The sequence below is a fragment of the Anabrus simplex genome, chromosome 1 (genome assembly GCF_040414725.1).
Source record: "Anabrus simplex isolate iqAnaSimp1 chromosome 1, ASM4041472v1, whole genome shotgun sequence".
Classification (NCBI taxonomy): Eukaryota; Metazoa; Arthropoda; class Insecta; order Orthoptera; family Tettigoniidae; genus Anabrus; species Anabrus simplex.
The window spans coordinates 1,137,747,499-1,137,772,123 of NC_090265.1; the positions used below are offsets into that span (position 1 = coordinate 1,137,747,499).

General features: G+C 37.7%; 1 protein-coding gene across 1 annotated transcript in view; it reads left to right on the plus strand.

Moving 5' to 3' along the window:
• The window catches only part of poe (E3 ubiquitin-protein ligase-like protein poe), a 797,274-nt gene that overhangs the window by 646,814 nt on the left and 125,835 nt on the right, over window positions 1-24,625 (plus strand). Inside the window, exons 63-64 of the mRNA XM_067137373.2 lie at window positions 7,954-8,173; window positions 15,697-15,864. Coding sequence (XP_066993474.2) covers window positions 7,954-8,173; window positions 15,697-15,864 — 388 coding nt within the window. The remainder of the gene's footprint in view (window positions 1-7,953; window positions 8,174-15,696; window positions 15,865-24,625) is intronic.

A 24,625-nucleotide genomic window follows, 5' to 3' on the forward strand; every position in this document is an offset into this window, starting at 1 on the left:
TGTGACATGTTATGCTTCTCGCCATTTACACCATGTCAGGTTGTTTGAGACGGGGAAAATTTGAAGTAAAATGGCGCCGCAACCAAACTGTAATGCTTCGATTAACCACGGCGTGATGACCAAACTGGACAGTCAACAAATTAATCTAAAAAGCCACCTAATAGATACTTTATTCCTTTTGCCTTAGGCAAAATTAAAAATACATTAGCACACACAGAACATGTTTCGACCACTTAGTGGTCATCTTCAGTTGTATATAAATATCTTAGATGAAAACATTTGGAAAGTAAGCACATTAGATCTTAAAACTATGTCCCATGGGATCCTAAACACTACTGTTCTAGGTACTTTAAATGAAAAGGGGGGGGGCTTGGAGGTGAGGATGTATGTATGAATGATACTTAAATTACAATTTGCGTCTATAATTGTGTTTAAAAACTTATATAATAAAGTATATATTTAAAAGCATCTATGGTGAAATACTTTTGTAATAACACTAGGCAAAAGAAATAAAGTATCGATGAGGTGGCTTTTTAGATTAATTTGTTGATTATACTCATCGATGCGGGCAAACTGCAAGAAAATTGTGACAAGCAGGCTGTCTACTTAACAAATTTAAGCAAACCGCATGACATTTCTGACGAGCAGGTTGCCTATGCAACAAATTTATATTAAAATTGATTGTTTGGGGTGGGGAGGCCTTGGAATCTATCTGAAATTTGCATGGACAAAATTTAAAAAAAAAACAAAAAAAAAAAAACAAAAAAAAACATACACATAACCAGGCAACCAGTGTATGTCATATGGATGGAAGGTAGATTCCATTTCAGTGGACAGAAAGACATGTTTTTGGAAGGTGTTGATGTTGGACATATTAGACATTTAAAGAGACACTGTAAACAAACCAATGATGAATAATTTTAACAGGAAAACATTAATTCACATTCTGAACATTGCAGAAGGAAGAGAAAATTATTTTGTCTTCCAAGCCTAAAAACATATCCATGATTCAAGGTTGCTCTCTGGAGCTGAAAAAATGGTAAATTTTTGGAGCCCCTCATAATGTAGGATTATTTTCTTGCAAATATAACAAACTAAAGCTAATTGTCTGTTCTTCTTTAAATTCTCTGTAAAATTAGTGCACAGATTATTAGACAGCACAGATTAATGGCGTATGTATGGTATTTTTGTTATTTATGTTTTTGCTCTTATCTGAGTCGAGCGGTCAAAGTCATTTGCTGCCATGTTCTTGCTGCGTTGTTTTTTTATCCTTCTTTATTGTTGGCGTTCTGACTAATAATTGGGTGGAAAAGGGAAAGAAAGGAAAAGCTTCGCTATGGAAGAGAAGGTTTAGATCTTGGGAAAAGTTGATTAGTTATTGCACTGCACACGAGTTGCAGCTCTGTATCCATGCTGAATACAGTGGCGAGAAACAGAGGAAGCAGATCATCAAATGCTTCTGAATGAAGACCAAGCTCAAAAGAGAAAAAGAAACATGAGTCATATTGGAATAGAGGAATTAGAACCAAGCTCGATAGCTGCAGTCACTTAAGTGTGCTCAGTATCCAGTAATCCAAGAAAGAATTTTACTTACAGTATCCAGTATTCGGGAGATAATTCAATCTCATTACTTTAATTTAAGACTGCTTGCCGAGACTACCTGCTGAATGCAGCAGACTAACTTGTCTGACTGGAAGATCGAATGAATGTGAGTTAGAAAAGTGTAATGTATTTTTGTGTAGGTTATTATTTACTATGTAAGATTATGTTCTCAAACTCTGCTCCCAATGATGTATCACTACATTGGTTAAGTGTAAGAGAGGGCCAAGAGCCCTAACTTCACCACCTACAAGGGCATAATAAATAATTAAATAAATAAATAAATAAATAGTAGGTTCGAACCCCACTGTCGGCAGCTCTGAAGATGGTTTTCTGTGGTTTCCCATTTTCACATCAGGGAAATGCTGGGGCTGTACCTTAATTAAGGCCACGGCCGCTTCCTTCCCAGTCCTAGCCCTTTCCTGTCCCATCGTCGCCATAAGACCTGTCTATGTCGGTGCGACGTAAAGCCAATAGCAAAAAACAAAAAAAGGAATTAGATAATATTAAAAAGTAGGTTTGAAACTTCAAGAGCTGCTGACATTCCAATCGATAGTGTGCTCTTGAGAGAAAATGTTCGTATAGTGCCGAACATTATGGGCAATGTAAATTTCACGCGTCCAGTAGTTGGATCGATCAATTTAAGAAAGGGCATAACATAACCTATAATATTGTTTGTGGGGAATCGAATTAATTTAATCATGAAACTGTGGAAGAGTGGATCAATGTATGATGCAGAAGCTGACCAATAAATACAAAGCCAGGAACCTTTTTAACCTAGACAAAACTGGACTAGTTTTCATTTCGTTGCCCAGCAAGACTTTGGCTTTTGCTAAGGGCTTTACGTCGCACCGACACAGATAGGTCTTATGGCGACGATGGTATAGGAAAGACCTAGGAGTTGGAAGGAAGCGGCCGTGGCCTTAATTAAGGTACAGCCCCAGCATTTGCCTGGTGTGAAAATGGGACTTTGGCATTCAAAGGTGATGGATGGCATGGTGGGAAACACAGCAAAATGGGGCTCGCAATGATGTTGGGAGCCAATTCTGATGGCTCTGAGAAGCTCCACCCCTTTGTGATAGGTAAATCTGAAAAGCCTTGTTGGTTAAAGCATGTGCGATCATTACAAACTGCCTATGGTGCCAACTGTAAAACTTGGATGACCTCAGATCTTTTTTGACAGCATTTGGCTGCAAAAATGGGTGTGCAAAATAGAAAGATCATCATCAACCATTGTCTTGCAGATCCCATAAATGTTTATTTGAGAAACATGTAGTTGGAATTTCTGCCTGCACAAGCATGCTGCAGCCTATGGATTTAGGAGTTGTACACTCCTGTTAGTCACTTTATGGGAAGAGACTGGTAGAGATGCTGGAAAGGATCATTCATTTAAAGTTTCAATTCTGGATGTGCTCTCCACTTCATTACAAAGGATTTGAAGCAGAGTACTATCTTGATTCTTCCAGATTGTGGATAGCAGAATTGTGATACCCACTCAGCGTTTGGACATTTATCTCATCGTGTTTTCATGAATAAGGACTTCACAATGCGTACAAAGATCATGGCTTATCATGCTGTTGTCATATCAACACTGCTGTAGGGTTATGAAACTTGGACTCTCTACCGTCAGGATATCAAAAGATATCCATCTGTAGGAGGGGGGGGGGGGGGAATCCATCCATTTTGAACATTAAATGGGGGAACCATGTTGCCAACCTTGCAGTTCTTGAGAAAGCGCATGCTATAAGCATTGAGGCTACCATCATTGGCCACCGTCTCAGTTGGATAGGGCACGTCCGTCCCACGAGTGACACTAGGCTTCTTCGTCAACTCCTGTGTGGTGTACGCTGCACAAGACTTCATGGAGCCCGTTTGAGGCATTTCAAGGATCACTTAAAGCATACTATGAAAAGAGCTGGAATCAACACTCATTCCTGGGAAACGTTTACTGAGAATCGTACACTTTGGCGTCACACTGTTTCTACATTAGTTACAGTGTTTGAAGAGGAACAATGGTGATATAAAGAGGATAAACAACAAGCACGGACGCTCCGTCACGCTCAGCCCCACCCTCCCCCAGCCATTCCATGTGATCTGTGTGGACATATGTTTCATGCCAAGATTGGGCTATTAAGTCATATGAAACATATTCGCAAAGCATTGTGAGAGTGAAAATGTAAACTGCTCATGAATATGTTTACTCGGATACGAGATGCAGCCAACGACGAGACGGGGTGAAAATAATTTTCATAATCTTTATGAACTTGAAAAACAAATAGAGGACTTTAGAAATAAGTGTAAACAGAGATTGATTCTAGACTATTTTGGTAGGAAGCAGCGATTGTGTATTTTTCCAATGTATGTTAATGTTCTAAATAAGCACGATAGCAGTAATTAAAATTTTCATCCAGAGATAGAAAATATGTTGCATTTTCAAGGGACGTAAATAATACTTGTGTAAACGGGGGAAAGTGTAAATCATGGGAAACTTACAGACATAAAAATGCTCTGGAAAAAGGAGGGAAATGTTTTCTGCTCATCCGCTGACCAGGAGAAGGGTATTGGTAGGTATTTAAATTTTATCTGGTTAATTTTCTTCGAATAGTTATTATTTATTTTAAAAGAGGTGTTCATATCTAGCAAGCTGGCCTTTCAATACTGTGGGCTTGTAAATATTGGTAGTTTTCTTACCATCAACATTTACTACGATTGGTATGTAGTACCAACAAGGTCATACTCGTTAATTCTTCCTCTTGTTCCTGTTTGAGTTTCATTCTCAACTGTGGGTCTCTTGAAGGAGAATTACATCCACCTTATTTTCACAATTAACTCTGGATAGGTGGGTGGTCTGCTAATACCCTCTTTGTTAGGTTGTTAGATTCAAAGTGGCATTCCGAGCCTAATGCTTTCTGCACCCTTCGGGTCAGGGTGACCGCAGTTATTTTCCCAACTAGTCAGATAAACGTCTCAGGGTATCCATGTTTCCAGAAAAATGGTTAATTTTTCTATAATTCCATTTAACGTGCGTCCAAAGAGAGATAGTGACACCCTACGTGGTTCAAAAGTTCCGTAATTCAACGCTCAATCGTGAACTCCGCATACGCATAATTCAGTTAACATTTTCTAAGACATGTCCGCTTATCGAGTACCTTATTCACTAAATATAACTTCAGTCTATCACTACAAATAAGAACTCATTCAATTATATAAAACATAATCTAGAAACATATTTATTAAATTACTGAGAATCGCGAAAGAAATGGTTAAGTGTCAAAACAAGTTCATGAACTTTCAGTCATTAACCTAATAAAACAAGTATTTTAACTCCTGAATCGGTTATTTTAAGTCAGCGCTGGCATATTTCTAATCTAAATTTGCATATCACCACACTCTGGGTTGAGTATTCCTGAAATGAATTCAAATTCTGTTTCATCTTCCTATCAAAACTTAAGTCTGGTCATTTATGTACACAAATATAATCTTCTGACCACAGTCAAAATTCAATATTTCAATAAATAATTCTATCACTTGCGGTGTTAAATATTCATCATCATCGAAAATGCTACCATTACAGTATACATATTATTGTAAGAAAGATCTGAATTTCAATAAAAGTGTCCTGAATTCTAATATCAGTGATCTGAATTATATTAAAAATTATCTGAATTCGTTGGTGCTGAATAAAGTGAAGAAAATGAGAAATCGAATGACATACTAAGTTTCTTGGTCCTATTGCCATTTAAAATACGGCACCTAGCTTAATATTTGCTTTTCTAGTATTTCAAATTAAAAACATCGATGATATCCTATGTAAATCTCATATTATTTCCCTACTCTAGCTAGATAATTTCTTATGTAACGTATCTAAGCTCAGTGTGCACACAGCCAATAAGCATTTATCATATACCTGCATGCAAGTGCCTGCATTATGATATCTCAATATTATATTATCATACTGGTTACATAATAGTTTCATCTTCCATGCAATCGACATTCACTCAGAATATGACATAATCATACATAAATCTACCCATCACCAGTTGTTACTACTTTCAAATCACTCTCAAACTTCATCTAAATATATATATAATTTTACTAACCATACCTTGCTATAGTTCTTCCCTGGGGCATATTTCCTTTCCGTAGTTGCCTTACTCTTGCCCATATACCACATATTATTTATATCATATACGTCTCATTTCTTACTAATCTGCGCAATATTTCACTTAAAACATCACATACACTTCCATTATTTCATCTATAACCTTCATTTCAACTTATATTTAACTTATTCAGCATCTGCAATTAACGCGTTTAACCTCCAATAATCATTAAATATAACGAGGCATGACATTGTTTTAGCGCAGAATTCATTTCTTACAACACGATTTATCATATAATTCCACACATAACCCCAAATACGGTATCTACTCTTCCAATATAATCATTCGGCAAAGAGTATGGTAACCTAAATTAAACAATTCAAAATATGCGTCCCTCTGTGACGTAATCTGGGTTCGGATGGTACTATATCATTCATAGATCTTTTTAGCTAACTGGGATTCTTTGCAAACATCTGTTACACTATGTCACTTTAAAAATCGTATTCTCACTCCTCTGGTAAGATAATATAATAAATATGTAACCAGTATGCCACGAGATATCATAAGTTCACACTGACTTAATAAATGTTAATATCATCTTAGATATTTCACACTGCACTTCCTTATATTAATTGCACACTTAATTATTTCACGCTTAGGCTATTCAGTTCTATTGCACATACTGGTAATACTTTACATAAGAAATTATACTACTTATTACTATTACTTAGCTCGCCATTCAATATCTCGGGCCTTAGTTGGTCTTCTTCAACTGCTCCACGGTTTGGTCACAGGCCACGGATCGACAACTGGACGGATCCTCATCTCTGGTAGCTCAGGTTGAGTGACCTCCTCCTCTCGGGTCGGGTGGTTTTAATTGTCAGGACGACATCTCTCTCCAGGTCGGTCTATGCCGATTTAGCAAGCCATCATTTCCTCAGGAATACTGTAGATAATATACATCAATTCTGAAACATATGTATTCATCATGGTTCTCTGAAATCTTAGTATTTATAGTTGATAACTGTATATATCTTTGCTAGCCTTCCTCTGCAGAAATATTTTCTTATTCCTTGAGGCCAGTAGGAGATTATTTGCCTCGTCTTAATCGTATATTCAAAGTTAGCTTATTTTCCTTTGGGAAGTATAATTTTCCAATGATCGCGTCTCTATTTACGATATCGTTGCTATTATTTTCTCCTGTTGTAGTTCAGTCTTCAGTTCTCGCGTCTCGGTCAGCCTTATGCTTCAAGACGATTAGCGTATAAGTATCCGGACAAAATTTCCAGAATTTCTGGGGTTTATATCCTCCTTACAGTATTTCAGGGATTAGCACGTTGTTTCCTTCAGTATTAACGTCGTCTCAACTTAATATTTTCGTTAGAAACTATCAATCTTGCTTAATTCTTCAGAGCAATGTTCAGCATGTCTTGTCGTTATGAAGTCAATTTTTTAAGTAAGTTTTTCTAATAATCCGTTCGATCCTTCTTCTTTTTTAAAAAAACAATTCAGTCGATTCTACTCTGTTGCACATTGCCTTCATAGTGTGGTAGGTTTAAATCAGTCATGGCCTTCTAACATACTTAAATATCGATACTCTGCTACACATTCCTTTACCTTGGCTGGTCTCTACCTTTCGTAGGCGCCATTTTGGAATATGTCCAGTAAATGCATCGGGTACATTTCTGTTGTCTTCTGAGATTCATCAGTAGGCTGAATCTTTGTATTTTCCCTCGTATTAGGGCAGCTATCCATAATGGAGTCTGTCTCTCTCTAAATTGTGTATTCAGAAAAATTGTCAATGAGGGCTGGTATAAAACAGTTCTGTAGAACATTACTACTGTGGAATGTGAATGTATGTTACGTTTCAGATATGGTTCGCTTCCTCAGAGGAATCAGAAGGTAATAATAAGTGTGTGTTAGAGGAAAAATTCATATACTACTTTTACAACTTAATTTTCTAATCACACAATACTTAGTGCATAGATAAAACTATTAGCAGAAATTGGAACAGTGACGAGGAATTGAGAAATTCACTCTACCATATGGTAAAAAAAAGAGAAATTTCCTTTTTGTGCATCTATTTTGGTTTAGTTTTTCTGTTCTTGAATTTGTTTAAAGCTCACTTTCCACTTTTTGTTTCAGTTTCTGGCTTTGCTAATATATGGATTTAAAAAAAAAAGTATTTTCTTTAGTGCAGATAGTTCTCTTCTTTCTCAATTGAAATGTTTTGTTGTTAATTTATTTTCAGAGCTATAAACTACGATGAGAAGGACCCATTTCTTTGCCATGCTTGTGGCTTCTGTAAATATGCCAAGTTCGACTACACATTGACAGGCCGGCCCTGCTGTGCTGTTGACCCTATTGAAAGTGATGAAGACCGTAAGAAGACAGTAGCTACCATTAACTCTTTGTTGGAGAAGGCTGATCGTGTCTACAAGCAGCTTATTGCTAACAAACCTACCTTGGAGGTAAATAATTAGTTGTAATAAATACTAAATTTATGGAACTATTAATTGCTGTACCTCCTGTTCAGGTATCCATTGTCTGCTGTTGATTCCTTCATTGTTCCATTAGAAGTTAATTCCATCTGCCAATGAAACAATTTCTTCCTCTCCAACACACCTTGCTGGAAACACATTCACTGCCAGACAAATGAAATTGCTGTAGCCGTTCAAGATCAGCATTGGGCTTTCAAACATTATCACCAGTATCATACAGTGGCTAACCATATTGTATTCAAGTGACTATGCTAAGGGTATAGTTCAATCAGTCGGTGGAGAAAGCACCTAAGTCCATTTATAACGTTATTTTTTCACATAAGTTGATTGTGCTAAGCAAGACACACCTTACTGTGGTGGAAGGAACCGTGTCCGCCTGCTCCTTATGAGTAAACTGTGCAGAGCTTCACTTTGTACTGTAGGTCCGTGACTTGATTCCTTTCTCCACTGTGCCATGGCAGCAGGAATTGGTTCAGACTTGTGAGAAAAAGAAATCAAACCTTGGTCCCTGTGGTTTAGAAGGAAATCGTGAATTGTGTCTGTATTACAGAATACATGGATACGATAAATTCCATGATTCGCGGTAAACACACACTCCTGTCATTAAGGAAGAACTCAAGACTGAGGATAATAAATTATGTCACAGTTCTAATGTGTCATCAGAGAGGTCCGTTTAGTATCATCTCCAGAAATCCCTTCTACAGCAATATTATTGCATCCAAGGGTCGATAAGGCGATGAGGTAATGTTTCAGCGCAAGACTGTTAGGCTTTAGGTTATTCTTGCCCAGAGGTAAGTTGCGTCCTTTATGATGCAACTCTTGAATAACACATTGGTATTTGAAGAACATACAGTAGTTGAAAAATTCACATCAGAGGGCAAGCTCATCCAGAACATGCTGTTAAAAAAGAAAAAACCTCCACAGGTAGGCAACTAAGAAAAAAAAAAGGATAATTAGAATCAACGGATCAGTGTTCCCTGCTGAGCAAGCGACTTGTAGCCGCAGATCTCACCGCATTGCCCACCAAATGGGTTAATTATCAGATGAAACATCTTCTCCGGGGTAAGTCGTTACTGCTTTTCTAAATCATTTAATAAGGACATAATCAATCTGATTCCTCACAATTCTGGATTCAGTTACGGCATTTGATTTCCAGGTGTATAGTCACCGTGCTGGTAATTTATGGAATGTATCTCTTATTATAAACTCTTCTCGTTGACAGAACTGAAAGAGATCGTTTCTGCAGTCATAACACTCATCCATCCCATATTCACTGGTTACATCCTCACAATGTACTTTCCCAGCCTTGACATTGAAGTTCCAATTTAAGGACTGAAAAAATTAGCATCTATTTTGATCAAAATTATCATTGTTTCTTAATTACCATATTTTTCTGAAAATTAGGGTTTATTTTATGAGATAAAATATGCCCACAATCAACTTTGTTTGCTAGGGTTCACAACAAATCAAAATGCTGAAAGCAACAAGAAAAATTATTGTTGAAATGAAAACATTGTAATAAGTTTGGCATTGCCTTCCTTCAAGTCGCACCTTCTGTCTGTAACCACTGTATTATAGTGGGATAAAGAACACCCACTGTCAACATTATCTGTTGCAGTCCACAATAAACCAAAACAAAATTTAGCAAATGCAGAGAACTCTTGACTGCAGTTCAGTTGATTTTGAATTGCATCTCTGAGTGAACAGTTACCAAACCAGATTTCTTTTTGTGAAAGAATTGATGCACCAAACAGTTTATCAAGCTCAGCTGCTTTCCCATAATTCAACATGATATTTTTAGTATACAGAGCTTGAGAAATTGCAACAAAATTATTAAAATCGAAACCGACTTTCAACCTCTTGGGTCGTGTTACGTACATTTAGTACGTGTTAAAGAGATGTTAAGTACAGAACAAAAATGGCCAACCAGACACCAGTAGGTGAACCAGCTAACCATGATGTCGCCGTATAGACTTCAACTAACGATCCTGGCTAGAGGCATGATTTTTTTTTGCATTAACAATAAACGCTACAAAAAATATTTTGAAGCGATTTTGTGACATCTTTACGAATCATATGTTTCTGGTTAAGAAAATGTGGATGTTATGTTCATGAATTAAAACGATAAGGCCATTTTAAAGCAAAATTCAATTCTTTTGCAATAAGCGCGATATTACAGCGAAATCTGTAGTGAATAACGAACTTGACATTTTGTTCCAAGATTATGTATGAAAAGAAAAGGAAGAGTGAACAAAAATTCATTAACAGGAAAGAAATATGTTATCATTAATGTTCTGGAAAATCTCTTTAAGACATGGCATCAAAGAAAAGGGGTTGGCTCCAGGCTTCTTGCCAAACGCAATGTTTGGAATGTTGTTCTTGTGGTGGCTGTTAATCCCACTTCAGCCTGTCTCCTCACGGCATTGTGCAATCCTGGAATCCCTAATGGCAGCTACAAGCAGCACAATTGACTGGTGTATTAATGTTCGTATCAAGTGGGAGAAAAAAGACACTGTCTCAAAACATTGTTTTAAAAATAAGGAACATTCAGAACGTAAATTTATCACTCCAACAGTGAAACGGCAGGCAACAATAGAACTCTCATTAGATATGCAAAAGAAGCTAAGAGTGAAAAAAATAGCATTTATTCACGAAACAACAGCAATGCTACTCAAAGCCAACATCCCGCTGGAGGAGGTAGACGACCCTGCAGTCCGGAAATGGCCTCAAAAGTATGTACCAGGTATGTACAGTCTATCAATTAAACCTCCACAAACAACGATCAGTGATAGTAACACTAGGTTTTCTAAGACCTCTTTCTGATAAAGATTCTTTTTCTATTAGTTAGGATCTGGAGACCTTCCCACAGCCAACCAACTAAGGAAACAATACATCCCCCGGTGCTCAAACAAGTACTAGCAAGCGTCAAACAGTCTTTGAAAGGGAAAACGGACTTGGCTCTTATCTGCGACTAAACTACAGACTCTTCAGGCCGCTGTGTGTTTGCAGTCTTGATCAAAACTCAAGATCCAGTATCTGAACAGGAAATGTTTTTGTTAGAATGTGCATTTCTGGATACTGCGAACAGCAGAACGTGTTCTCGAGCAATCCTGCATGTTTTTGCATAATTTTGAAATTAACCATGAGAATGTAAAGTATGTGATAATACCGGGCGAGTTGGCCATGCGCTTAGGGGTGCACGGCTGTGCGCTTGCATCTGGGAGTTAGTGGATTCAAATCTCACTGTCGGCAGCTCTGAAGATGATGATATTCCGTGGTTTCCCATTTTCACACCAGGCAAATGCTGGGGCTGTACCTTAATTAAGACCGTGGCCACTTTCTTCCAACTCTTAGGCCCTTCCTATCCTATCGTCGCCATAAGACCTATCTGTCGGTGCGACGTAAAGCCACTAGCAAAAAAAAAAAGTATGCGATAACTATTCCGCCCCGTATATGTTAAAATGTTGTGAACTGCATAAGGGAATTATGGGAGAATATTTAATTCACATCACTTGCTGGCCTCATAAATTCAGTTTGTTCGGTGATGTCCTGCAAAAGAATTTGAAAGAACTTAATACCATTGTGTCAAAAACAAAGAACTGTTTTCATATGTCAAGGAAAATCAAACAAGTTTCGTTCATACCTAGACGAAAACTTCCCAGGTATGTCAATTTCATTGTATCCCGAGCCTGTGTTGAGTAGATGGGGAAGTTGGTTTAAAGCTGCCTCTTACATACATGCAAATGTAGATATCCTCCACTCATTTTTCAAACAGTTGTCACTGAAACCTGTACCAGTGGTAAACTGGTTGGCAGAAATGGAAGATGCCAGATTTTGCAACCTGGTAAACTCCCAAGCAGCATTTGTTTCTGAAAATTGCAAGTTTATTGTAGACATAGTTTTTGAATTAGAAGGGTCTAATTATCCATATTCTCACTTGCTTGTTTTGAAAATAACAGAACTGAAAGATGGAATGAATGTAATTGCTTCTGGCCATGTTGGTGAACTAGTCAGTAAGATTATTGAAGGGTTTAGTGAATCGTTAAAAAAAAGTGAAGCGACTCTTCTCTTCCAAAATGTCAGTGTCTTAGTTGTAAAGAAAATTGAAAAGCACATGTCCAAAAAAATTGAAAAGCACATGTCCCCAAGTGATGTTCACATTTTATTTGGACTTTTGAATGATTTGTTTCATCCAACTAATGTAATTCAATGAAATGAAATGGCGTATGGCTTTTAGTGCCGGGATATGTCCGAGGACTTTGGCTCGCCAGGTGCAGGTCTTTTGATTTGACACCCGTAGGCGACCTGCGTGTCGTGATGAGGATGTAACGATGATGAAGACAACACATACACCCAGTCCCCGTGCTGGGGTAATTAACCAATTATGGTTAAAATTCCCGACTCTGCTGGGAATTGAACCCGGGACCCTTGTGACCAAAGGCCAGCATGCTAACCATTTAGCCATGGAGCCGGACAATGTAATTCAATCAAACTATACAAATGTTTCGTCACTGAGTAAAAAAGTACAATAATTTTCTGGCTTTAAAATGTTGAAGCAGTCTGATATTATTGCTGAATACCTTGCTTTTAAAGATATTCTGCAAAAACAAATTGAAGAAAATCCTGGTCAACAAGTTGAAATAATTCAGTCACTGCTAGCATTAAAATTAATGCACCTGAAGTTTGCAAATTCTGTTTTAAAGTCTATTTGGGTTCCCTGTTTATCCGTTGATGCAGAGCATTTTTTAAATTTTTTTAAAAGTACAATTTGATTGTCAATGACCAGAGACGACTAATGAAAGAGAGTTCCATTGTAACATGTGCTATGTTATCTTTTCACAAAGTAAGGAATGGTAGGATGGCCCAATGATACTGTAATGTAAGTGCTATGTAATCATAATCAGGAATAAAATGAAATAATGTTGGATGCTTACTTGTAATTTATACATCTACCATTCATGTAAATAATTCAGAACCACAATAATGAAACCTTTAATGATTAATTTTAGAATTTCATTAAAGCGAAATTTAAGCGATATGGCAAAATCTGTTTCATGAAATAACGCGAAAATTAGTATCCTTCTTGCAAAATCATTCAAAAATTAATGCAAAGAAATCATGCCTCTAATCATGGCCATCAGGTGGGCTTAAAGTTGTTATAAGGTGGTTGTATAGTTAGATTGATGCTATCATAGCTGTATAAATGTTGATACCGATTGTAATTTGTAGTAGGCATTTTGGCAGTGTGTGCCTGCATGAAGACAATGGATAAAAGTAATATGGCAACTTGGCATTCCATATGCTTCAGTGCATGCTGTAAATAAATTACTGTTATTACGGTTTACAGTTCCTTCTTTTAAGTACCATAGACATAAACATTGGTCACTACGACCTGGATGTGGATTCAGTGCGCATGGAATTATCGTGAAAGCGGTAAGACAGTTTTACTATACTCATGTAACGGTATTTTTAAGCATGTGTGTGAAAACACAAGATGGCTAGGTTCCATTTCTGCTTGTTCGCTGCATGAGCATCAACAAGGACATATATGAAAATATTTGTGACAGTGTTGCTATTCTGTGGGCAGCCTACAAATAGCTCACAGTTTTGAAAGAGGCGTTGTCTAGCGGTCAACATATTAGTCAGGGGGAGCAAACATCATCTGAGTACAGAATCTTCCATTTGGCAGTTCACTGAGTCAGTTACAGCAACTTACAGAGTTCTGGTCAGTGATTTATCAGACAGTACAGGTAAGAAGGCTCTCCTCACCTTTGTTTCTACCAATTTATGCCCCATCCTAACATAACAACCGATACTAAAGTGTTATTAAAACAAAGAACTATTATGAAGGCTAGTCTGACTAGAATCGAAACATTTGTTAGTAATGTAAATGAACGTAATACAGACCAAATTAGAACAAATTAAATATTCATGAGAAATTTGAGGAGATTCAGTGCTAGTTAGAAATGAAGGATTATAGTGTAGATCACACATAAGGGAAGATCCTGAGACACCGCCTCTACAGCATGGAAATGCTGCACTAATTATACTGTTATACCCTATGCTTGTTATAATTCAGAGTTTTCCTTAACTAATAGAACTTTATAGATGAAATTTTGTATTTTTCACCTTGTTTTAATGGCAGCCTGTAAGTACAGGAGGTTGTTCCTTAATAAATGAAAATGTATAATGTGAACATTTATGTTTAAAAATATACCAAATAAATAAGCTTGTGTCTGCTAGATGATGACCCTTATAATAATAATACCAAGAGAGCAAAACCTGCCTATACGGCCACCTTCACTTAGTGGTAACCTCAATAAACAGCCATTTTTCACAGAACCGATTACTTTTCCCATAAAGTGTGTGTTAATATCCTCTCCTTTAAGTGGTCAACTGACACTGCAGTCAGTGGCCAGACACATTTCACAAACTGACCTGAATGAAACAGTTGGTCATAACTGTTCCCAATACTTTGTTCATCCTGAGATAGACTTCCAGTAATATAATCTACCTTTTTCATTGACCTTTGCAAGTCAAAACCTAAGCAAACTACTCTGATACATTAGGATTGAAGAATGACCACGAGCTCTGACCATTATCCCTGTTATTTTGATTTCCTGAAGGTGGTATTTAGATTTGTAGTAAGGGATAGTGAAATTTTTAAATAGAGATTCTGAAGTTTGACATTGACTGGTCCTTAGGTACAGGGAAGTACCAAGCTTAAACATAAAATAACCTTTCCACTTTTGCATTATCTTGTCTCACCTATCCAGCATATGTGCTTACTTTGTGGAAGTAGACACTTTTTCAACAGTGGCCACTACCATGCTTACTCTACTCTCCACTGACAAAGCCTGCAACCAAAAATTGCCGTCTTTTATGTGTACTTTCTATAGGCATGCGTATCTTGTAAGTCACTGCGTTCCATCTGTTTCCTATGCTTGTATATGCATATCAAACCTGAATACAATAATATAACAGGAATAAATACATAGATAATTCACATGAAAATACCCACTAAACTTTTTTAAGAATTAATTTTTCTTATTGTGATAAAACTTCTTTAAAATGTAGCATTCACTCAGTACGTATGACTTGTGTACTCATTACATTCTTATTCCTTCAACTGAAGATTTTATAATGACTTCCTTTTAACAGTTAGCTATCCTGCCAAGACTGAACATTGAAAAGTGTGATATGTATTTTGTTGGTCACTGTATTTTACATTTTTCTCTTTATTTTGCCTAAATAGATTGAGCAGTTATATGTAATGGGTAACGGTACTCTATTTTATACTTCCTTGTGTAATATTTGTAATCATTTATTTAATCTCTTTTCAAAAGAAGAAAAGTTTTATGAATGATTTCTTTGTCTGTTTTTGTCTTAATGTTTACTTTCTGATGGGGAAGCATTGTTGAGTGACCAAAATAATATTGATATAATTGAGCTTAATTATTTTTACCTTTTTTCTTTATTTTTCCTCCTTGTAGTTGTTGTTGCTAAAGATCAGTGAGCATCGACTGGACCGAGCCCTGGATGATGGTGTCCAAACCAGCAGTGCTGGTAGTACTCAGGTGAACCGAGCGATTCAGCTGCTGGCACAGCGGTACTGTGGTGAATGTAAGAGCTCATTCGAGGAGCTTAGCAAAATAATCCAGGTAAACACTATACAGTAGAAACTTGTCTCACGATAGCATGTTTGGTTCACGGTACTGTGGTGAATGTAACAGCTCATTCGAGGAGCTTAGCAAAATAATCCAGGTAAACACTATACCAGGGCCTCTCAAACGCCCAAAATCTCACGCGTGCAAATCGAGGTGCAAGAGCTCCGTGCACTGCGCATCGCTCCCTTTCGGCACGGCTCGGACCAACGCTTCGTCTCTTGGCTACTCGGCTAAGCTCGGCTCAATTCGGCTCGGATTTGGAGCGCTACGCAGCAAGTGAGGAAGAGGGAGACAGAGAGCGCGAGCGAGACAGGCGTGGGGAAAGAGAGAGACAGCGCTATTGCTCCAAATCGAGGAGTGGGGGGTCTGCACTCTGGTCAACCAAGCGAAGTCGTCTTTTGCATCGTGCACAGTGCATGCACCAAGCGCATGCACCCTGAGAGGCCCTGCACTATACAGTAGAAACTTGTCTCACGATAGCATGTTTGGTTCAGTTTGTTAACTTTAATTTGACACAAACACTTAGGAAATAGGAAATGAATGAACAAATAAGCAAATCAACCAGATTTTCTATTATAACAAGAAATCAAACTCTTTAATATGATAACATTTTATTCAAACAAAATTGTATCAGTTTTCTGAACAAGATTTTTAAGAGGAGGGATTTCAGATGCTATCTGGATTTAAAGTGCATGATTTTAAAAAAACACCTTAATAATGACGATTTGTTGTGTGTACATTTTTTTTAAAATTTGCTTTATATCGACACATAGGAAAGGCTAGGAGTGGGAAGGAAAGAACTGTGGCCGTAATTAATGTACAGCCTCAGCATTTGCCTGGTGTGAAAATGGGAAACCACGGAAAACCATCTTCAAGGCTATTAACAATCGGGTTCTAACCCACTATCTCCCGAATGCAAGCTGACAGCTACGTGACCCAAACCTCGCAGCCACTCGCTCTGTATTTGTTGTGTAATTCCAATGCATGAACTGTCTTGGTTATTGTATCATAGATCTGCAAGGTATTGCAGATATGCATTATTGGTTTTCTAGGAATGGAAATGAATAGTAGAATTTTCACTAAGCAATCTAAGAAAAATAAGAGAGACGTAGGAAGCTCTGGCTCTATTTCCAGATATTTTAGAGGGAGATCACACTTTTCTGCAACCTAAAAATAGATCAAGGAAGTTATACCTATTCTTATTTATGAAGTAAATACCTTACCTGTTTATATCTGTGCAGTTGAGTTTGTAGTCCACATTTTTTGTAAATTAATGCATCGGTGCTCATTTTGATAAAGATGTGAGTTAACCATTTCTATTAGAGAGATTGAATCATGAGAAGCTCATAGCTGTTTTATGTTCAGTTGGCTGTCTATAGAAACATATCAAGACATACACTGAATAACTTTAAATTCTCAGGATATACCATAATGTTATGTCAACTGTGTTATGAATTGTCCAGATTTGTGTTTAGGATTTATGTCATTTACATTGCGATGGTAACATGTCACACAGAATTAAACTAAGTTGTTTACTACTTGGAATTACAGAAAATGCTTTGAGGATAATTTCTCCCATAAAATAGTCCATATCTAATGCAAAAGAGCTGAAAACTTGACTGTCAGTTCTTGTGCTCTAAACAGGTGTGTTAACTGTTTCTGTTGTACAACAACAGTGGATGATTCCATAGACTTAATCCTGTACCTCTGTATGAATTATGTGAATTAAATTATTGCATCAATTTCCTAAGAGCATCTCTGCATAGTACAAAATAAAGTCCTCAATCCTGTCTGTCTGTCTGTCTGTCTGTCTGTCTGTCTGTCTGTCTGTCTGTCTGTCTGTCTGTCTGTGATGGCTAATCTGGAGAACCACTAGATGGATTTTGATGCAGTTTTCATCATTATGTATGAAGCATTTCTTGAGAAAGGGTTATGTGTAGAAACATTCATCTTTGACCAAAAGAAGCTGAGTAGTAATGATTTCAGTGAGGCAAGTCCAAGAAAAACTAGCCATTCGTGTTTCTCTTTAGCTTACACTGGCTAAACCAATCAATATTATGAAGCCCAGAATTGTTAACACAATGCTGTCCGCTCACGTATCAATACGTGTTTCCAAGCACGGTGCTCGGCAGCCGATCACGTATAAATACGTGTTTGTGCAAGTCTGTCTTCTGATGCCATCTAACGGTTATTGAGGAACTATTTGGAGATTATCGTTGATGTGCCTAAATGGTAGAAAAACTTCGCTTCTTTTAGTACTGGTTTTGCCCGTTTTAGTGCGTCAGTTGCATTTGTTTTTGCCTTCGAATATCTTCCGTGTATCCATCAATGCTAGTAAACAAAAATGGCAGCCCCGGTAAACAAAAACAGTGGACTGGCTCCTGGTGATATTATACATGAATTATACGCTGATAATTTGTCATATGTTTCCCTTGATTGTGAGGAGAGTGAAGATGACTTGTCTAATGATAATTCTAGTGCTAGTGTCATGCATTTATGTGGAAGTGATGCGTTGAATGACACGTTTATTGCACCATGTGAGCAATGACCTGATGCTTCAGATAGCAAAGATGGTCTAGATGTAAGTACTGGTGATAATATTCTCCCTATTTCTGACTGTGAGTTGCCTAACAGGATATTATACTGTTTTGGAGTCATTCTCGTGGACGCCTGGCGTTAAAATTTCGCCGTGTGAACCTGAAAATATAGGTTGTGATGTCAATTTGTTCATTTGTAATTATTTGTTGGCGTATATGGTGGAGGAATCAAACAGATATCAATACCAGAATGAAACGAAATATAAAATCTCACCAAAAACTTTAAAGTGGACAGATATAACTGTGAATGGACCTAAAATTATTAAATTATGCTACCCTGCAATAACTCCATGTCTCTGCCAAAACCTTCCGGCGACAGGGGCCAGTTATACGTCAGATGGGCCGGACAGCAATGTGTTAAGCATAAGGAGTTCTACCAAAAAAAAAAAGTCTGTGGCAGCCTATACCTATCTTGAATACACAACCCACTGTAAGGGTTTTTATGTTCAATTGCAGTTAAAAAACTGTCAGATTTAAAAACATTTTTAATTAATCATTTAATCCTTATCAAAATGAATTGTCTTTTTTTACCTCCAAGTAACTAATGTAGATTAAAATGTCATTTATAATATGTAATTTTCATCAATACTTTCGGAGATATGGTAGAGGGTTTTTTTTTTAATACACAATTTCAATTCTGAAATATGGGAATGTAAATGGCCACCTTCAGGACAAAGTAGTAGGGCTGTGAGCCAGCGGGCTTCAACGTCTTCGGCGGCACCTAACGGCCGAGTTGGAACTTCAGAGAAGAGTGCATATGTGGTGAGTTTCGCTATTAATTCAATACACCTCGCCTTTTCTCTATTTCGTCTATAACTATTTCGTTCCACAATCTATTTAAAGCTTCGGTGGCAATTTGATACACGTTGGGTTTTCTTCATTCAATCTGTGAACCTTTCGTTCTTCAGCCTACACATTTGACTGTATTTGGAGTTTCCCTGATAATATGATGCACCTGGGCTTTCTTTAATTCCATCTGTGAACATTTCCTTGCACAGGCTACACACACAAGTATAAAGGTTACACAGTTGAGTTGGGATGGGGGGAGCGGTGGATGTGTTTGGAGTTTCGCTGTTAATTTCATGCACCTTAGGTTTTTTTTAATTCTGCCCCAATGCACGTAAAACACTCCTAAAAATTTACAATGTCTTTTGGCATTAAGGACAACATGTTCGCTGATGGCGTCGTTATCTGGACATCAGCCAGTAACAAAAGCAACAAACAGAAAGAAAAGCTAAGACAAACCATGAATGCAGCCCTGGAAGAACTTATCTCATGGACGACTGAGAACAATATGATTGTCAGGAAGACAAAAACTACATCAGTTCTTCACACTTAAACATGAAAATACTGAGTTCAAACTCAAATTGGAAGATGACCATCTAGAAAAGAGCAACAGCACTAAATATCTAGGTTTGACACTGGACAACAAATTAAATTGGAAAAACCAACTAAGAAAAACGTCTGAAAAACCGAATAAACGGATTAACCTGATGAAGAGATTAGCAGGCAGATGTACACAAGACCCACTCGACATACCTGTAACACATATGTGAAACCTATAATTAAATATGGAAATGAGGTAATAGTCACAGGAAATAAAACATGTGTAAAACAACTGGAAAGAATACAATCAAATGCCTTAAGATTAATATCAGGAGCAGTTAAAGCAACACCAATCACAGCTGTACAACTATTTGCAAATAACCCACCAATACAAAGAGAAATACAAAAACAAGCTGCAATAAACTTGGTTAAAATGGAAACATCATAAAAAGCAAACTGGATACCCAGAATAAGACACAATGAACGACTAAAAACCCAAGAAATACCTATAACTGCTGAAACCACCCCTGATCCAATAAGCCCATTAGATTACACCTCAGTACAAACCAACCTATCTCTCCCAGATAATCTCAGATAAGGAGATAGTTTCCCAGTAATGCTAAGATGATCAGTGGTTAAGATTCTTCATAGATGGCTCACAAATTGATGACAGAGGAGCAGGTGCTGTAGTTTTCTGCCAATTATTCTCACAATATGCTCCAGTAGGCAGATATAACTTTGATGGAGAAATAGAAGCCATCTATCTTGCCCTACAAAATCTGATTTATAGACTCAATTCATTTGAAAAAGCAGTCCTACTCACAGATCCACTAGCTGCCGTACAAGCAGTATCCTCAAATACCAAACCCCATTCATCAAGGATTCATGACATTGAACATCTACTAACAAAATTTAAAACTTTAAAGAGAAACATCACTTTCCAATGAATCCCTGCACATGTAGCATTAGAAGGCAACGAACTAGCAGATAAACTAGCAAAAAAAAAAGCACTAGTACCTACATGAGAACCAAACCACTGGCAGCTAACTCAGTCAAAAAGATAATCAGAAATAAAAACCTTGGAAAATGGAAGAAAGAAACTACTCAACTTACTGCAATGAAGAAATGGAAAAAAAAAAATGACCTATGGGACAAAAATAAAAGCAAGCCACGGAAAGCAGCAGTAGTGATCTTCAGATTGGAAACAGGACATGACTGCTTAGCTGCACATCTAGCTAGAATCAAAATATACCCGATGGAAAAGTGTACTATTTGCAAAATGACTGGATCAGTGATGGACTCAAAATGCCTACTTCAATGCACAGGGCTCAACCCAACCCAACAAAAACAAGGAAATTTACCAGCCCTATACTTGACAGCCAGAAGAAAGATGAAAGGAAGACTCTGTTCCCTAATACATCTGTACATTATTAATGTTATATTTGTATATTACCGTTGTTTAGAGGTATTGATTTTGTATCGGAGTTGCTTCCTAATAAAGCCATAGGTTACAACATCATCATTTTGTTGCACTTGCTACGATACAATAATTAATAGTTTTCCAGTTATTTCTCGTTATCAATATAAAATCTGTGATAATCCATCATGCTGAGGAGAAAAGTGAATCTAGGTTTGGTGAGCTTGCATCCGGGAGATAGTAGGTTCGAATCCCACTATCGGCAGCCCTGAAAATGGTTTTCCGTGGTTTCCCATTTTCACACCAGGCAAATGCTGGGGCTGTACCTTAATTAAGGCCATGGCCGCTTCCTTCCAACTCCTAGCCATTTCCTATCCCATCGTCGCCATAAGACCTATCTGTGTCGGTGCGACGTAAAGCCCCTAGCAAAAAAAAAAAAAAAGAATCTAGGTTGTTGTACATTGCATTGGAAAATGTGTGTTTATCACATCACAATAAAACTGATCTACAAAGAGATTCTTGGTTGTCATAGGACACAGAACTTCACAAACACAGAGAGAGTCATCTTTCTCCAGATTCACTGCTCAGGCTCAAGTATATTACTCAGTAGACACAGTAGTCAGTAGTAAAGAAGCTGTTCATTACCATACATTCTTCTAGCTTGCCACCACACAAGCTGATTTTGAAGTAGGGGTGCCTATTATATTGTTACATAATCTATCCCACTAAAGTTATGCAATGGAACGCGATTGATAGTGAAAACTGTGAAGAACTGTTTGATTGAAGCTACTGTTTTAAGTGGCTGTGACACAGGAGAAACAGTCTTAATGCCAAGAATCCTTATGATTCATTCAGATTTGCCTTTTGGTTTCAAATGAGTCCAATTCATTGTAAGAGTCTGCTTTGGAATGTTAATAAACAAAGCACAGGGTCAGACACGCGGTGTGGCTGGAGTCACAGTGGAGAATGTTTTTCTCTTTGAAAACTTTATGTGGCCCTTTTGCATGTTACAACAAAACAAAATCTTTCTGTATTCACTCTTGGAGGAAGAAGGACTAATGCCATATACGAGGAAATCTTGTAAGTCCTCGGTTAAAAGTAGCCTCTTGCGTTAGATTAAATTCATAATTGCTCCTGTGCAAAGCCGGTGCAGGTAGCTAGTTTGTCAATAAAGCTTTAAAGTTTTAATTAGTTCTAATACATTGTCTATTTTCCAGTACCTCTAAAAGTTAATTTTAATTAATAACAGTTTCTATTGGTAGAAACTGTGGTGAAATCATAATTTTAGCAGCCACAAGTCTAGACCTTAAAACAAGGGAATCACAAATCAGTCTGTTAATGTTCCTAGAATGTTTAAGAACCTTACATTAAGCATAGTATATACTAGCTGATGTACCCGTGCTTCACTACAGGATTCTCAGAAAGACAGACTGTGTGGTTTTCCTAACTGAAGTCAACATATTGTAGGTCATTACAAAAATGTCAGTAGCAATATAGCGATTCAAAGCAATGTTATCACATAAAACACTTCATCAAATGAAAAACCGCACATTTTCTCACTTTCAACAAACAGTACTACGGTGTAGATCTAACAGTCCTAAGTTCCAGAGCTGGAAGGACCAGGCCGCAGACAGCCGTGAACACTCCTCTGCCATTATTCCGTTATATGCACACTGCCCATTCCAGTCAGTTTCAGTAGGGATTGAATAGCTTGAATGCTATGATGAACCAGTGTGTTACGTACCAGTACCGGTAGTATCAGAAAATGGTAGTTTAGGGACAAGCCTAAAATTTAATTCTCAAATATTTATAATATTAGTGGTCGTATCTTAATAATAATCGGCACGCAAAGTCAGGGAATAAGTTGCTATAATCTCAGCTATAAATAATTGTATTCACGCTGAGAAAAATAGTAGTTTAGGGGAAGGCCTAAAATTTAATTCTCAAATATTTAGGGTATTAGTGGTCGTATCGATAAATATTACATAACTGAAGTTATATAGTATTAAATTTCCAATCATTTACATCTTATACATTGTTACAGTACTGGCTATTATCACAGAGACGTTTGCCTTTTCCCATCTTTTCAAACAGTTGTTCCTAGGGATTCCCTTGCTGTTTCTACTACAGCATCCCTGTATGCCACCCATTCACTTTCTGTATCCTGAACCTGCTTACTGTCTACTGTTCGAAACTTCTCACTAATCATATCCATGTACTTCTAATTTCCTCGTCGTGGAGATTTATCTACCCTTACTTAGTTCATTACAGATCAGATAGTGGTCTGTATCATCAAAAAATCCGCAAAAACCTCGTACATTCCTAACAGATCTCCTGAATTCGAAGTCGCTTAAAATATAGTCTATTATGGATCTGGTACCCCTAGCCTCCCATGTGTAGCGGTGAATAGCCTTATGCTTGAAGAATGTATTCGTAACTGCTGGACCCATACTAGCACAGAAGTCCAACAAATGCTTCCAATTTCCATTAGCTTCCATATCTTCCCCACAATTACCAATCACCCTTTTGTATCCTTTAGTTGTATTTCCAACTCTCGCACTGAAATCGCCCATTAGCACTATTCTATCCTTGCTGTTGACCCTGACCACGATGTCACTCAATGCTTCATAAAACTTGTCAACTTCTTCCTCATCTGCATCCTCTCATGGTGAATACACGGACACAATTCTCGTCCTAATTCCTCCAATTGCCAAATCTACCCACATCATTTGCTCATTTATGTGCCTAATAGAAACTATGTTGCGTGCAATGGTATTCCGGATAAACAGCCCTATCCCATACTCTGCCCTTCCCTTTATAACACCCGTCAAGTACACTTTATAATCTCGTATCTCTTACTCATTATCTCCCCTACCCGAATATTACTTACTCCTAGCACATCCAGATGCATCCTCTTTGCTGACTCAGCCAGTTGTACTTTCTTTCTTCCATAAGCCCCATTAATATTGATAGCTCCCCATCGAATTCCATTTCGTTCGCCAAGTTGTTTCCAAGGAGTCCCGCACCTGTCAAATGGGAGTGGGACTCCATTACTCCCATAGGTCCGAGGCTTGCTTAAAATGTTCTGAGCTCGGTAGATTCATGAAGCAGGATGCTACCCTACTTACACATAGTCCAAGTGAGGATCTCTCCTCAACGGGTTATGGACCACCGGTGGATTGTATAGTCCTAGCCGCCTGAGCACTAGGAGGGCCATGACTCAGAATATGTCCGAGATGCCCACTCTCATTCCATAGCAACTGGTATCCCGACTCTCAGGACCACTTACTAGGCCACTCAGCCGTTGCCCATGGTTCACGAACTAGGACGTCACTACAGTAACCCATACCATGAACCATTCATCTACATACAGCTTAAAATGTTAGGCTATATATCAAATTTAGCCACTATATAT